Source organism: Notothenia rossii (assembly GCF_949606895.1).
Source record: "Notothenia rossii genome assembly, chromosome: 3".
Lineage (NCBI taxonomy): Eukaryota > Metazoa > Chordata > Actinopteri > Perciformes > Nototheniidae > Notothenia > Notothenia rossii.
In genome coordinates, this window is record NC_136901.1 from 29,040,585 (window position 1) to 29,055,594 (window position 15,010).

Consider the following 15,010-nt stretch of genomic DNA (forward strand, 5'->3'; position numbering starts at 1 on the left):
TGTCTTAGAAGTGAGGCTTTAAAGACTCCCTCCTCTTGGAGAATGTCGAATCGTATCGCAGCTTACAATCTTGAAAGTGATTTTTTCTTCATTGCTGTAGAAAGGTTTTCTTTGTGACAGACTCTTATTGAAACACTTAGGTGACGAATGATTGCCATTAAAACCGTAGACTGCTCTTTCTCCTGTAACTCTCTGATGGTGTCATTATGGCCTGCACACACAGAAAATAACGTCATTTCATTTAACGTCCACACTCTGACATTTCATACATTCTGATTTAGCAATCTGATTATAACGATTGTACTGTAAGTGCAGGAGCCACAGTGCGCTGATGGTGGAAAGCGAAGACTAATGCATTCTAGTATTATGTGCTACTTTTGCTTCTGTCTCGCAGTAGCTGTCCTTAGGGGAATAATCATGGCTTCTGTTTCCACAGGTCTTTTCCCAGAGAGCTTGGATTTAATTCACATCAGCCTTTAAGTGTTGGCAGTAAAACACATGGATAAGTACATTTTAATGATTTTTTTTAATTCAGGACGATTTGACAGACAGTTGGTCTTTGTGCACTCAGTAAAGTTTTCTACATGCTTTGTTTTTGGGACTCTGCCTTCATCTTTTTCCTTTTCAGTAATGTCTCCAGCCTGCCATAAGGAACTGGAGGCTGTTTTATTAAATAACACCAAAGACATATTGCTCACCCCTGCTACAATCTTTGGTCTTATTTGTATTTGGGCCCACCAAAGAAGAACAAATCTGTTTGATTTATCTGATATAAAATGAGCTTTTTTCATTACACACTGTTTGAATTAGTTTTCTTTTTACTGACTGGATCTGCAGATCTAACATTTGCTAGAGCCGAAGTGTAATCATCAGCTCTGGTACCCTGGATGTCGGCTTTGATTTGTTTCGGAGCGTTAGAAAATATTTGGTTCCGCGAATGGGAAATCATGACACCCCCAGTACGGGGAGAGAAGCTAAGACACTTAATCTCCTGTCCTCAGGCAGGTCTGGATTTGCATTTAATGTTGCACCACCTTTGCACAGTTCATTTTAAAGCATGTTGCATATTCCATATTTGTGTGTAACTGCCAACAGAAAAGATATTGAAGCTCAAACTAGTTTCTTCTCATTTCAATGATACATGTGACAAAATATAAATGTCATTTTTCTTGGCACAACAATGGAAAGAGCATGCCTCAAAACTGTAGGGAAACAATTTAAACATGATGCAGAGTATCCTTACTTGTTTTTTTAATAATAGTCTGTTAGTAAAAAGAAAATGACACAAATGTCATGTAAAAGGACAATTTTGCTCCCAATGTCTGCATACAGTATAACCTTATTTAAATACGTGCAAACAGGAGCAGTGAGATGCTATATTGATTTGCTTGGCATCACTTAATCCTTTGCGGGTGCTTTGAGAAACACATGTTTTTTTTTGTCTTATTTGTGCATGTTTTGAGTACAAGAAAAATGTTACAATGCTTTTTATAATTTGCCCTATCTTTAGCAATAGATCAAAACAGCGACACAACACCGCTGATTTAGTATTCTGCTGGGAGGTGATTCATGCCAGTAATGTTCATACAACTTCAGGCAGGTACAATTATGATCACACTGGGCTTATTCTGTTTTTCTCTGTTTTTGGGTGGGAATGATGCCAGCCTGGATCAAATCCACCGCTGCTCAGGCTTCCAGCAGCATCTGCCATCCCTGTTTCCGTATCAATTGGTGTAATTTAACTTGATGCTAAAGCTACAAAGTGTCTGCCACCTGTGTCCTTGTTTCACTCAAAAACAACGAGCAGCCTGGGGAACGGAGTGACGTGCTAAGGGAGGCTGCTGTCCACGCACTGAACCAATAAATATCCTTCCTCAAAGTAATCTCCTCTCCTGCTGATTGGTTCACCTTTCATATGCCCAAAAGACACTTTCTGTGAATGTTTTATGTGTTACTCATACCAAATTGACCTTTTAGAGGGATGGAAGAAAAAAGTTACCAGACTGCATAGCATGTTGCAAATCACCCACTTCAACCTATCATGCAATCTAACAAGCAGTTGTTATGTCTTCCATGATTAATATAAATGTTTAGTATCAACACTAGCTAATGAAGATGCAGGGAAGTGTTTAGTTTGACTCTGCAGTTGCATTGAACCCACTGTGTTTAATTAAAGGGTAAAATGTCACTTTTGGAAGAAGCAAGGATTTGACATTAACGCCATCTGTCCCCAGCTGCAGGAGACAGTGTAGGCTTTAAAGAGATAAGACACCACTGACTTTACCGCCTGGTGTGAGGACAGTAAACATGTCAAAATGATATGAATAAACATTATTTACACAGCACTCATAAAAAGTACAAAGTGCTTCACAGAGGGAAAAATGAAATGAAATGTCAGTATGAATGATTAAACTTGAAGTGCGAAATTCAGATAAAATCAGGATATGTTTTCTGATACAAGTGTATTTTAGAAGAGAAATGAAAGAACACTGGTTCAGACAGCATTATATATTCTTACTTCTTCTATTGCATCTTACTGACAGTGTCCATGTTATTATTCATTTCCACGCAAACCATTGCTCATTACACAAAGGGCAAAGAAAGGCCACACGTCAGTTTTCATTGAAATTAGCTTTTATTTACATTCCCAAAAGGCAGCAATGAATAACTTCTGAGGCAGGATTGAGATTGAACGACAACCAAAGAGATGTAGAAAGATGGAGGGCAGCACTGGTGCACGTCGCTGACAGATACATTCACTAACATTAGGGATTCAAAATGTCCCATACATATTATTTTGGATTCTACTGTGCCTCAAGCAATGTTCCAATCAAACCAAACCCAATGATATATCTTCAAATTATCATTTGACTGTGAAACCCTGAAAGTAACTTTATTATCCCGTTTTTATCTGCCGTCATCTGCACCATGTGGACGTATTTGACCCTTTAATGGACCGCAGTGGACGCACTGATTGTATTGGTGATTGTTCCGTGTTGTTTTGCCAGGAGTTAGCCGGCTATATTAGGAGTGAGCTCAGGTTGAGATAAGATCAGAACTGAGTTTAGCCCAGGTGTTCCATTTGTTTCAATTGTCCAAACCTTAGCTAAACTATCGACACAACTGCTGTCAAAGAGAGACCGTGTGATGACCCAATAAATCCATAATCCCTGCATCAATGATTATCTGGAAAACCTTATTTATTTGACACATACAGCACAATGCATTATATTACACATTGTAACTTTACAAAAGATTAAATGTCTTATCCTGCTGACCAACAGACAAGCAAACACACTATTGGAGCCGATAATGTAACCTCCTTGACCTACGCTTTAATCTTTTCATTATTTAGAGGATATTTTCCACAGCTTATGTGTAAACAGGCCTTTTACTAACAGAGGTCACTGAGGCGCTGTCAGCTGTAACTCAGAGCCTCTGTCCCCGCAGGTCAGAGATCATCTAATTTACTCCTGAAGATGTTTCTCACACCCTAGCCGCCGCCTGTAGTATCATGCACGCTGTCGGGAGATAAGTTGTCTTCCCTCTGAGTTGTGGCCTACTTCAGAGAGAGCAGCCTTCTCGGCGCCACCGTGGTGCTAAAGGGACGAGGATCTGGTGCTAAATCGTACAAAATAAAACCCTTTCTGAGACGAACAGAGAAGCTCTGAAGAGAAAGCACATGACGGTGATACTGTAGCTAGATTTTCATTTTTTATAAAATCCAGGGTCAGATGAAAGCTATCATGGCCTAAATTTAAAACTTGACCAATTTCACACAGATTAAAACTGTCGAATCCATTCAATAGTTTTTAGGGGTTTTTGCACACTCGGCATTAAATTCATCCATCCCATAATGGACCCACAGGCCATCATTAGCCTCGGTGCAGCTCTTACTGTACATGCACGCTCTCACCGCAACAAAGAAACAGCAGACTCAGCAAGAGCAAACTGCGGCCTCGGCACCAGATTTGACCCGAGATGTATTGCTATCAAGAAGCCATTCGAGGTGAACTTAAGACATTTGAGTTTGCGCATGGTATGGATTTATCAAATATTTAATAGCCACTCTTCTCCGGTTCATGGATCAATTGATTTACTGTAGGGTTAGCAAGGTTTTCCCCTCCAGCCTGACTTTGAGATGAATCTCTTGAAGGATTGTTGATGATTGATCAACTTCCAACTCATTTTGTCGGGTGATTTTCTCAAGTTCATTTGTCAGTATTTTTGCATTTTTTTGCATTTTACGGCTTTATTTACGCTATTTTCTCAAGGTAATTATATTTTGCTGAAGCATTTGTCTTTGTTTACAACCCGTAAGGCATTCAATCCTATTATCTTCTGTTGCTGCGGGCAGAGACAGCTTTGTTACTCGGAGATGGATATTATAAAGGACATTTCTGATGAGATGCAATATGATTATCTTTCAAGGAAGGCAAAAGTATGGCATGGCTTTGTGTGCACGTCCCGACTGCATCAGTACAATGTTTTTCAGAATCCTCCATGTTGATATACGTGATTCTTCAGGACAACAACATCCATTTTTGTTTTCCAGGAAAAGCGTAACCTTTGACCTTTGTGGGTAATGTCGCCGGAGCCTGCCAGAGCTGCTCTTTACATTAACACACACACACACACACACACTCAAGCGTCAGATCCATTTAGTCAATAAACTCAAAGGGCATACATTGATCAGACAGCCTTGACTGCATGCTCTTTTCCCGCCTGATTAAACCCTGAGTCACTCAAACTCTGCTTTATTTATAGATTTTTTTTTTGTATTGCCTTCATGTTCTTTTAGCTTTTCACCAACAGTCATTCTTCCTATTAGTTAAAGGACAGATCGTTTCAGGCAGACATTGCTCAGGTCTAGACAAAGATACTGATGCATGCAACATTGTCCTTGAGCTCACAGCTCGAAAACATGTCTCTGTATAAAGTTCTCTCTAAGGACAATATCACTTTGTAACAAAAGAAAACCATCTTTCTAGTTCATGCTCTCACTCAGACACCCCCACCCCCACCACTCAGGAAGGTGTGTGTCAGGCAGATAAAAGATGGGAGCTTCACTTTGTCTCTTCATCCTCTAAATCTCAACAATAATCGTGTCCTTAAAAAGGGCACTATGACCTGTTCTGACTGTGAGGCTTTAGCAGGATCAACTCGCTCCCTAATGTTGGTTATTATATAATGTGCATTCTGCCTCTTTACTGAGAATGATCTCAAAAGACATTTACCTGCTAGATAAAGCATGCAGACATCCTCACAAACTCACTCAACCTTAGAGAGATACCGTTAATCTTCAGATGATTCTCCTCTCGACCTCCATGATATTGCCAGACCAGCGTGCAGATATGATTTAATTATACCCACTATGTCCTTATACTATAGCCCAGATCTATAAAGTCCTCCTAAAACTCCCACCTGCCATATTGACTTTAATTGACTAGCTCTGTCTCAGCTATAACTCTCACCTGCGAGGACATTTTATTATTCAGGTTTGCTGTGATCGACTGCAGGCTGTAGGCAAGGTGTTGAACTTCTTAATGACTTTCATAATCACAGAGCACAGAAAATAAGAGTCTGTGTGTTGTGGTCATTAATTAAACCTCGGACAGACCGCTTTAGTTTACCAATCAAGCTGCTTACGTTTGAGCGACACGAGGTAAACCACACTTTTGGTCAGGTGCATGCTTGACTGTGTGAAAGTTTACACCTAATGAGCTGTCACATTACACTCAGTTCAGATTAGTACATTACAATTTGTTGGGAGACTTTTGAATAAGTAATGTAAGTTAACATACTGCTTATGACTGAGTTTAGCTGCTGTAGGTTTACATGTAGATGCACACAAAAAAACTAGAAAGGGAACTCATCCCGCACTTGTTTTCAAATATAACCACATTCAGTGCTTTAAACTAGCAGTGTGTTGTTGTCCTGAAGAACTAGGAGTGATGCAGCCTGATGTCTAGATGACCTTTATAGAGTGTTGCAGGAATGAGTCATAAAACCGGGAAAAAGGACACATTTGACCACTTCCTGTCCCCTTGTCTGGATGTCAATGGTTTTGTAAACCTGGGAAATGCTGCCTTTAGGATCCACTTCAGAAATACGACATCCCTGCACCACTCTATCAGACCTTCTAGTCTTGCATGTCCAGCGTCCTCTTGTTAAGTTCTGAGGCTGTTGGTTTCCTGGGTAACCGTAAGTCTACCTGTATTTCAGGGTACCCTCAGATTGTCGACAGGCCGGGGGTGGGAGCTCGAATCATGAGGCTCTTCCCGTGCTCCGCAGCCAAAAAGTCTTCTTCCAGCTCTCAAAGCAAGTCCTCAAGGCTCTCTGTGCTGATGTTTGTTGTTGTTTAAGATGCTTTTCCTACGAACATAAAGGCTTTAGTCTGAAATCAATTTGAATACTCAATGAATGACGTTTTGAAGTTGAATGATTAAAAAGAATGGATGTTGAATACGTCAATGTGATATTTCTTTTTCAGATTTGACTGTTTTGTCAGTGTTTTGTACACACATTTGTTCACGATTGAAAAAATAAATGTGGCATTTTGTAGAATACTTTCATCATATTCATCCCGTTTAAGGTTAAGGTCATTTTTTGGACTTTAACACAGAATACAGCTGTTACTGTGAAATCAAAACCCACTATAACATGATTTAGTTTGTGTCCATAACTTATACAAACAAACACACATCCAGTATGTATTCCAACCTATAACTGTAACAAGCATAATTATTGAAGCCAAACCATCATTTTCTTCTCAGAAAAGGCTATTTTAAATACAGCGTTACTCACGTAATAAAAATCTGTTATTCTTATCTGTTAATATCTGCAGCTATAAGTCTACATTCTGGACTCATTTTAATGATGGAAATGAGATTAAGCTGCTGTTTTATTTCTTGACATAATATCCCTTCACCTCACCTATGAATACCAAGCATTAGCTCCACATCAGCAGGTTAATGGTGGTCAGTTAGATGAAGGGGCTCTTTGGTTTTGTGCCACAGCAGAACCGTTGAAGCTAATGAGGCGTTCAGGGTCTGTGTCTCCCGTCAGGTGTTTGAGAGACCCTGTAACGTCAAGAGGATTCAAACTCTCCGCTGAGAGGACGGTGTGGTCTCTGACAGCAGCTGCCTTCATTACAGCTCATTAAACAGTTTCACAGGGTTCATGAAGAGGAAGTGCTCGGGGGCATCAATAACACTAATTATCTCTGCATTTAGTGAAGAGAAGAAGGAGCTTTTTGTTTGAAGTGAAGTCACATTTGCAAATAAAAGTACTCGATACCATTTAACAACTGAAATGCATTTAATTGATGCCATTGTTTTCCTGCTAATGTGTTTATTACATCTATTATGATGTTTGCATAGTTTATTAGGGTCACATAATAATTGTTCTTATGACAGTTTTGTGAATAAAAGGAACTGAATTGAATACAAATGGGAATCACTTTATTTAGTTGACAAGTTTTTACAGAGTGTGTCACTATTAAAAGCCAAAATGTGAAAAAGTTGCATATATATCTGTTTGTTTTCTGAGCTGTTGCTGATATTGAAATATCAAACTATAGCTTTAAGCACGCTCATTTGCATCGGACTCTGTAGCATCTGTGCACATCTGACCCTCCTCCTCTTCCTCTGCAGACAGCGTTGAAGATGAGCTTGAACTGTCGACAGTCCGCCATCGCCCCGAGGGCCTGGAGCAGCTTGAAGCCCAGACGCGGTTCTCCCGGAAGGAGCTGCAGATCCTTTACCGCGGCTTCAAAAACGTGAGTGACGGGAAGCCACGTATTGTGAAGCGCAGTGGGCTTTTCAAAATGGGTGGTGAACACTTTTCAAAATAAAACATAAATAAAACAGGAAACCAAAGACAGATCTTCACGGGACAAAATAAAACAGGGAAAACTAATACGGATCATAACAATTTATTCTTTTTTTATATCCGGCTGTTGTTGACAGGAGTTTGATCTATTCCTTTCAATAATAAAAATCAACTCTCTGATAAATGCTATTTTGCTGAATCATCTTCATCCCAACACTATCAAGTGGTGTGCTTACGACGAGAATGAAATCCCGTGCCGAGGATAATTAGCTGTTACCTGCGACATGTTGTTACTGATGAGCAATCAGTTCAGAGTCCTCCGGAGGGCAGCTCGTATAAAACCTCCTCCCCTCTACGTCACCTCTGCTGTGAGGCGTAATGAGATAACCCAGAATCAACCCCCACTGGGCTTCAGCTTCCTGTTGAGTCTGCACTGTGCCCCAGCCATTAGTCCCTTCCACTTGAGACAGGTAAGAAGTGCACTAATGAGGCCTTTATGTGCTGCTCACTCTACCATGCTTCCGTTAACACTGAGAAAGTGAATCGAGCGTGTTTATTGGAACCCTCCAAGGTTCTTTACATTACTTTAACATTATTTTCCTGTTCATCCATTAGATCACCACTTCGGTTCAGTTATGAATATCTCAATATTTAGATGGGTTGCTACAAAATGTTGTGCAAACACTCATGTTACCCTCATGATAAATTGCTGGTTGTTCCTTGATTTGTCAAGTAAATATGTCCCTGGTGAGTCTACTCTGTGGTATCAATATCTTGTTCTAGTCCCCTTAAATACAAAATGGTGATTATTCTTAACTAACTTATGGTCCAACTTAAAGTCAAATAGACGATGAAGCAGCGTAGGATTTAGGGCTGGGATACAGTACATGTAGTGATGGACAGGTTGCTACTAACTACATCATTGTTTATGTTTTCGTTTAACTTAAGCCCTTTCAGTTTGTGTTTGGTGCCTAAACATGTCTCTTCAAGGTCTGGTTGTACAAAGCTCCAACCTTCCGTGTCACTTCTGTTTGCAAAAAAACAAATGGCTTCAGTGAAAGGCCTGTGCACACACACACATCTCTTTGTGTGTCACTCATCACTGCTGTGTAATTAGACAGATGTTGTTGTCTCCAAAGTCAAGATTAGCCCCAGAGAGCTTGTCATGGCACTTGAAGCTACTAAATAGCTTTTGTCCGTCGTCCAAAGACCACTTTTAACTGTCAGGGTCAAACACTCGTCTCTGAATTGCTCCAACTCTGTGACTTTGGTAGAGCGCTTAGGATCCGGACAGACTAATCAGAGCTGGCTTTGTTCCCGCAAGGAGGAGTGTGGCCCCTTCGTCCTTGTTGTGCAGGGTTTCCAAGCTAATCAAAAGCCTGTGGGTGGCAGGAGGAGGTCAATTGTCTCGACAACAATCTTTAAGAGGCTTCCAGAGTGGAGATTTGTCTTGTATAGATCCAGGAATATGTCGAGCAGAGAACAAAATAATTCCTGTGTCTAGGTCCTGCTCTTAAGGATGGATTTCATTCTTGAAGGTAGAGAAATCTTTGAGTTCACACTACAGGATATTACACAATAATTTTCCTCGCGTCTGGCGGGGCTTTCACAGTTCACTGTCCGGGACACGGCCTCGGAAATCAGATTAAGATCTCTCAGTTTTGATTTCATCAGCGTCTGTTAGCATGTTTTTATTGTGTTCCCCACAGACCTTACTGCCGCATCGCTTCACCAGTCTCAGAAAGGAATTTCATGCCTAGCCGGCTTTGCATTTCACAGATTGTATTTGCGATTTTATTATCACGGATAAGCTGATTACACAAGCATATCAAATGGATACAAATACGTTTTCTGACCCCTCACTCTCCCTAATTAGATTGTCAAATAATAATGTGTGAAATGTGACAACATACAAAGGCAAGGGAAAAATTTGATTCGACACAACACACTACTTTTACGCATGATTTCAGTTTGGATTTAGAGGTAAACAAATATGTGAAAAACTAGAGAGAAGATACAGGAGTAAATAAGAATAAATTCACTTTTATGTACCATGCATGTTAAGAAATGTACGCTGAGGCACTTCCTTAGAATATAAATGAACAGCTATAAAAATATTATCGGGTAGAGAGTGAGTGAGGTCCTGATTTTTTCTTTAGCTCTGCGACATCAAAGTTTATCCCGATGTGACCTGAAGGCAGCTCAGGTGTGAAGAAACTATTTCACTGAACTTTAAACTGAACTGCAGAGCTTGTGCGTTGTACGTGATAACTAGATAGAACACATTCTAAATCCAATAACTGTGTCATCCTGAGGCTGAGGAGAGACGATAGAATCAGATCAGATGAACTCTGTCGGTGTGAGACTTCATTACAAAGTTTTTACTGACCTTTACTTCTCCTTCAGGTGTGTGAGGAAGAAGAAGAAGAAGCAGCCATTTTGTGACCTTCTTAATAAATGTGCTATTAGTGTTGACAGCTAAAATTACCCATCTGTTTACTCACACACATTACATTACATGTTAGAAAAACCTCCCCCTCCTTTCTCTAAGTACTTAATTACATGACATTTCTCTGCACAGGTTGACAGCCCATTTACTGCACAACATAAACACTGCTTTAATTAACAGAAGCTCCACAAACAACCACTAAATGTGTCAGAAGTACAAACATGCTCAAGGTTTTCTCCAAATTGTTTAGTAAACTGAACCATGTCGCGAAATACTTGCTTCTTTGAATCAATCTTCTTATCAAACTCATCAGCATTAAGGAAACAAAATGCTGTCATCTGTCTGCACGATTGATGTTATTCTCGAATGTAGCAAGTGTAACTCATTCCAATTCCCCTATATTTTGATTATTCTTATGCTACATAAAATGTAAAGTACTCTCCTCACGCTGCTTCATTTAGATTTATACGCTAGTTGAAGTGAACTCACACAGACTTCATTAAATCAGGGCCGATAAACTACAACATGGAGACGGATTGTGCTCATTCTGTCTGCCTCCAAAAATGGTATCTGGGTCTATGAGACAGTAGAAGAAGTAGAGTGTCGGGGGAGTCGGTTTGAAGCAAGACGATAGTCTCATCTTTGTGTTTTCAGCGCCTCCATTGTGTTTCTAATCAAACATGGTTACAGGAAGCAGGAAGACTCTTACTGGGTCAAAATGAGGAAACGGTTTGTCTCAAAGAAAAGAAATGGAGCACAAAACTCTCCTGAACAAAAGTTTGAATCTACGTAATTTTGATTCTCAGATAAAAACGTTATTCTTTATTTGCTGCTGTTTGATGTCTTTTGTGTCAGAGACATGTTCATATTATTGTTTCCCTCCATACAGTTTGTTCCTTATCTTTGATTTGCTTTGAATACAAAAACCCAGACGCACATCTGCCTCCCCTTCCAGACAATCCAGCTGCATAACGTCTTCTCTCCCAAAGGTCCAATATCCTGCCACAGTGTGCAGCGTCACTGAAGACATTGAACCTGTAGAAGAGTGTTTGGAACACACTAAAATGCTGACATGTGTTTAATCAGAAGAGGTCAGAAAGATTACAGTTGCAGCTGCTGTTAAAGGGGCCAATTTAGCTTTTGGGGGTTTTCCTTTCCTTTAGTGTGGTGTATAGGTTTTGGTGCATGTGAATGGTGTGCAAAGGTTAACATCCCTAAAGAAAACTGCTTTTTTGGAATCCTTTTTTTTTACTTCTGCAACATTTTGAGATCACTCTGTAACACTTGCGCCACTGGCTAGCGCTCAACACATTTTACAATTAAGTTGTTTTAAAATATTGTGATCTAATTGGTTAAGATCTGGCAGAAGGACTTTAGGTTAATTGTTGTCTCATTTGTGGTCTCATACTAATATTCTTTCAAGCTACAGTAGCTTATTAAAAAGTTTGCAAGTTCTCACAAAAGTGCATATTTCTTCCCTTCATTTTCTTTCATGGCTATTTCGTTTTTCGGGTTAAAAAAACAGATTTAAAGTTCTTATAATAACACTTACTCTTATTCTCTACTCTCATTAAAGAGAATGTATCTTAAAAGTTGAACCGCTGTATGCAAGACATGCGCTCCTAAAAATGGACCTTTCAGTGAAGTGTGTGCATTTCAGGAGGTTTCAGTCGCACGCGTTAAACTCAGATGTAAAGACTTTAATTAATGAGCGAGTCTTAAACGTGCACCTCGTCTCTGTCTTTCAGGAGTGTCCCAGCGGAGTCGTCAACGAGGACACTTTTAAAGACATCTACGCTCAGTTCTTCCCTCAAGGAGGTTTGTGTCATGTGAGCCCTCAGTCATGTTATTCAAACTGTACGTCCTTCCAAGGAAAGGCAGGGGGTGTTTTGTATTTGCAGGCTCATCATTATGCAAAGATGGTTCCCGAGTAACAAGAGGGAGACATTAGGAGGCTTTGATATATCTGTTCACAGAGAAGAAGAAGAGCGATTAACTCTATGCTGGAAGCCCTTTTTTCCTCTCTCATCATAAAACAAAATACATTGTGATTCTTTGAAGTTGTCCACAAAAGTTTCCTTTGAGCTGTTTTCTGTGTGTGCAGCAGATGTTTCTGTAATTACAGTTTTTTTCTGATTTCATGTTCGTTCTCTCCGTAGATGCTTCAACATATGCCCACTTCCTATTCAATGCATTCGACACAGATCACAACGGCTCTGTGAGTTTTGAGGTGTGTATTAAGATATTTCTATTCCTAAAATAAAGAAACTACAGTGTCCTTCATATCAATGACTGGAGTACTGAACGTGTCAGTCACTTTAACATGGGCATTGGGCATTGGCATGGGCATTGTGTAACGTGCAGGTCGGTTTGTAAATGAGCCCGAGTCCGTTAACGTACACCCGATTAATATTTCTGAAAAGCAGATTTTTGCTTATAAGAACAAAAAAGCCTTCTTTTAATCTAATGTGCAGTTCATTATGAGATTGTTAATAACTGGAATAAAGAGGTGCTTCATCATGTTCCTCTCATATATCCTGACTTAACATCCTGCAGAAATGTTAGCTGAAATATAACCTGCATGTAATATTGTTACTTGATGATTTGTTTATCTCATAGGAGTAGCATAAAGCTGTTTTTGAAATTTCAATATGTTGGATATTTCTCAGTGAGTCTTGTTTTCTCTGCAGGATTTTGTGATGGGTCTCTCTATCCTCCTGCGAGGATCCATCCAGGAAAAACTCAACTGGGCTTTCAACCTGTATGATATTAATAAAGACGGATACATCACTAAGGAGGTATGTCCCTTCATGCTTGAAACACCCACATATCTTACAGTATACCGTTTGTGTTAACACTTTTAACCACTTTAACCACTAATATTACCCCCTATCATAGATAAATAATGTATAATTGTTCAGCCTACAATGGTACTTTTAAGCAGCAGTAGAAGCTTCTTTACCTCAAAATCTCAAGAACATCAAATCTAAATGATCTTTACAGCTCCCCAGATGTAAAGAACTTGAATAGCCTACTCTTTTTACCTGAACTGTCCCTTTGTGGTCCCAATGTAAATGTCCCCGATGTGCAACAGATAAAGGATATCTGATTCTGATTTTATTTTAGTAACCTGACCCTTTGTGTGTGTTGCAGGAAATGCTAGACATCATGAAGGCCATCTACGACATGATGGGAAAATGCACGTACCCCGTCCTCAGAGAGGAGACGCCTCGGCAGCATGTCGAAATCTTCTTTCAGGCAAGTGTTTCTCTAACTGTCGATTTTATTTATTTATTTATTCATTTATTTAACAGGGACAGTGCACATTAATGAACATTTCTGTAAATGTGCCAGAGTTAGCCAAGAGGCTATTTTTCATCTGTAGTCCCTGGACAGATTTTAAAAGTCAACCTAAAACACATTTCATTTTAAACAAATAAATACAATGCATTTAAAACATGCAACAGACATTACTGGGATACTTAAATAAAACAATTTAAAATACAGAACATTAAAACAAAACAAATAAAACAAAACAAAAGAACATGTTAAACACAGGCAGTGGGTTGTAAGGAGCAGAAGATTGGGTCAGTGCCGGCAGAGCTGATTCCCCACTAACCATATTTTGAGCTTTGATTTAAATAAAGTGAATGTGGTCTGGTCTCTGATTGGAGATGGGATTGAGTTCCATTGCTGAGCAGCTTTAACAGAAAATGAAGACTGACTGAAATAACTTTTTCTGAGTGGAATAATGCAATCTCCTCTCGCTGCACCTCTTGTTACCCTAGTTGCAGTTGTGCATATGTTAATAAACTGTCTAAGAGGAGGTGAGGTAAGGCCGTTGACAATCTTGTAAAAAAGGCAAGCATTTGCATGTTTAATGAGGTTTTCCCAGCTTAGCAAGTTGTATTTTTGGAGTATTGGGCAGTGATGTGAAAAAACAGATTTTTTGTCCAGTATTTTGAGTGTTTGTTTGTACAATGACTCCAGTGGTTTTAATGTTGTTGTACTGGCATGTGAACAGGTAGTTAAACAGTAGGTGATGTGTGAGAGAACCATAGAGTGTGTGTACATCAGAGATGCCTCAATTGACATGTAATCTCTGGTAAACCTAAAATTCGACAAACTGAATTTGACCCTATTACATATTTTTTTAACCTGAGCCTTGAAATTGAGTGTTGAATCAATCATGACTCCAAGGTATTTGTATTGTGACACCACCTGTAGCCTCTCCCCTGACACAAAAACATCTGGCGCAACACAAGAGGACTTTGTTTTGGTGAAGAAGATGCATACTGTTTTACAAATATTTAGTTGCAAACAGCATTGTTCCAACCAAGTTGTTACATGAACCATGGTGTTTGTCAGTTCATTAGCCACATGTGTCATATTGCTTCCATGTAGATATATTACAGTGTCATCTGCATACATTTGGATGTTTGTGTCAGGACATACAGATGGTAAATCATTTATATAGAGCGAAAATAGTAATGGTCCCAGGATTGAACCTTGTGGGACCTTAAGTAAATCGATCACAGTAAAGAGACCTCCTCTCACCTCTCCTCTCTCCTCCTCTTTAACAGAAGATGGATAAGAACAAAGACGGGGTGGTAACCATCGACGAGTTCATCGACTGCTGCCAAAACGTAAGCTGGACGTCCTGAGTCCTTTCTGTCTCTCTCCTGGTGTCTCTCTTTGCTTTTCTCCTCACTGTGTTTCCTCTCTGTG

General features: G+C 39.7%; 1 protein-coding gene across 6 annotated transcripts in view; it reads left to right on the plus strand.

The window, feature by feature from the left end:
- kcnip4a (potassium voltage-gated channel interacting protein 4a) overlaps nt 1–15,010 on the plus strand; it is a 79,181-nt gene that overhangs the window by 62,704 nt on the left and 1,467 nt on the right. For 4 of the 6 annotated variants that reach the window (XM_079672362.1, XM_079672363.1, XM_079672365.1 and 1 more), the window contains 6 exons: nt 7,656–7,780; nt 12,031–12,100; nt 12,442–12,512; nt 12,973–13,080; nt 13,436–13,540; nt 14,866–14,928. In XM_079672362.1, coding sequence (XP_079528488.1) covers nt 7,656–7,780; nt 12,031–12,100; nt 12,442–12,512; nt 12,973–13,080; nt 13,436–13,540; nt 14,866–14,928 — 542 coding nt within the window. Of the gene's footprint in view, nt 1–521; nt 6,326–7,655; nt 7,781–7,810; nt 8,304–12,030; nt 12,101–12,441; nt 12,513–12,972; nt 13,081–13,435; nt 13,541–14,865; nt 14,929–15,010 lie in introns of those variants that run through there. The other 2 variants (XM_079672360.1, XM_079672364.1) reach the window with 2 other exon arrangements.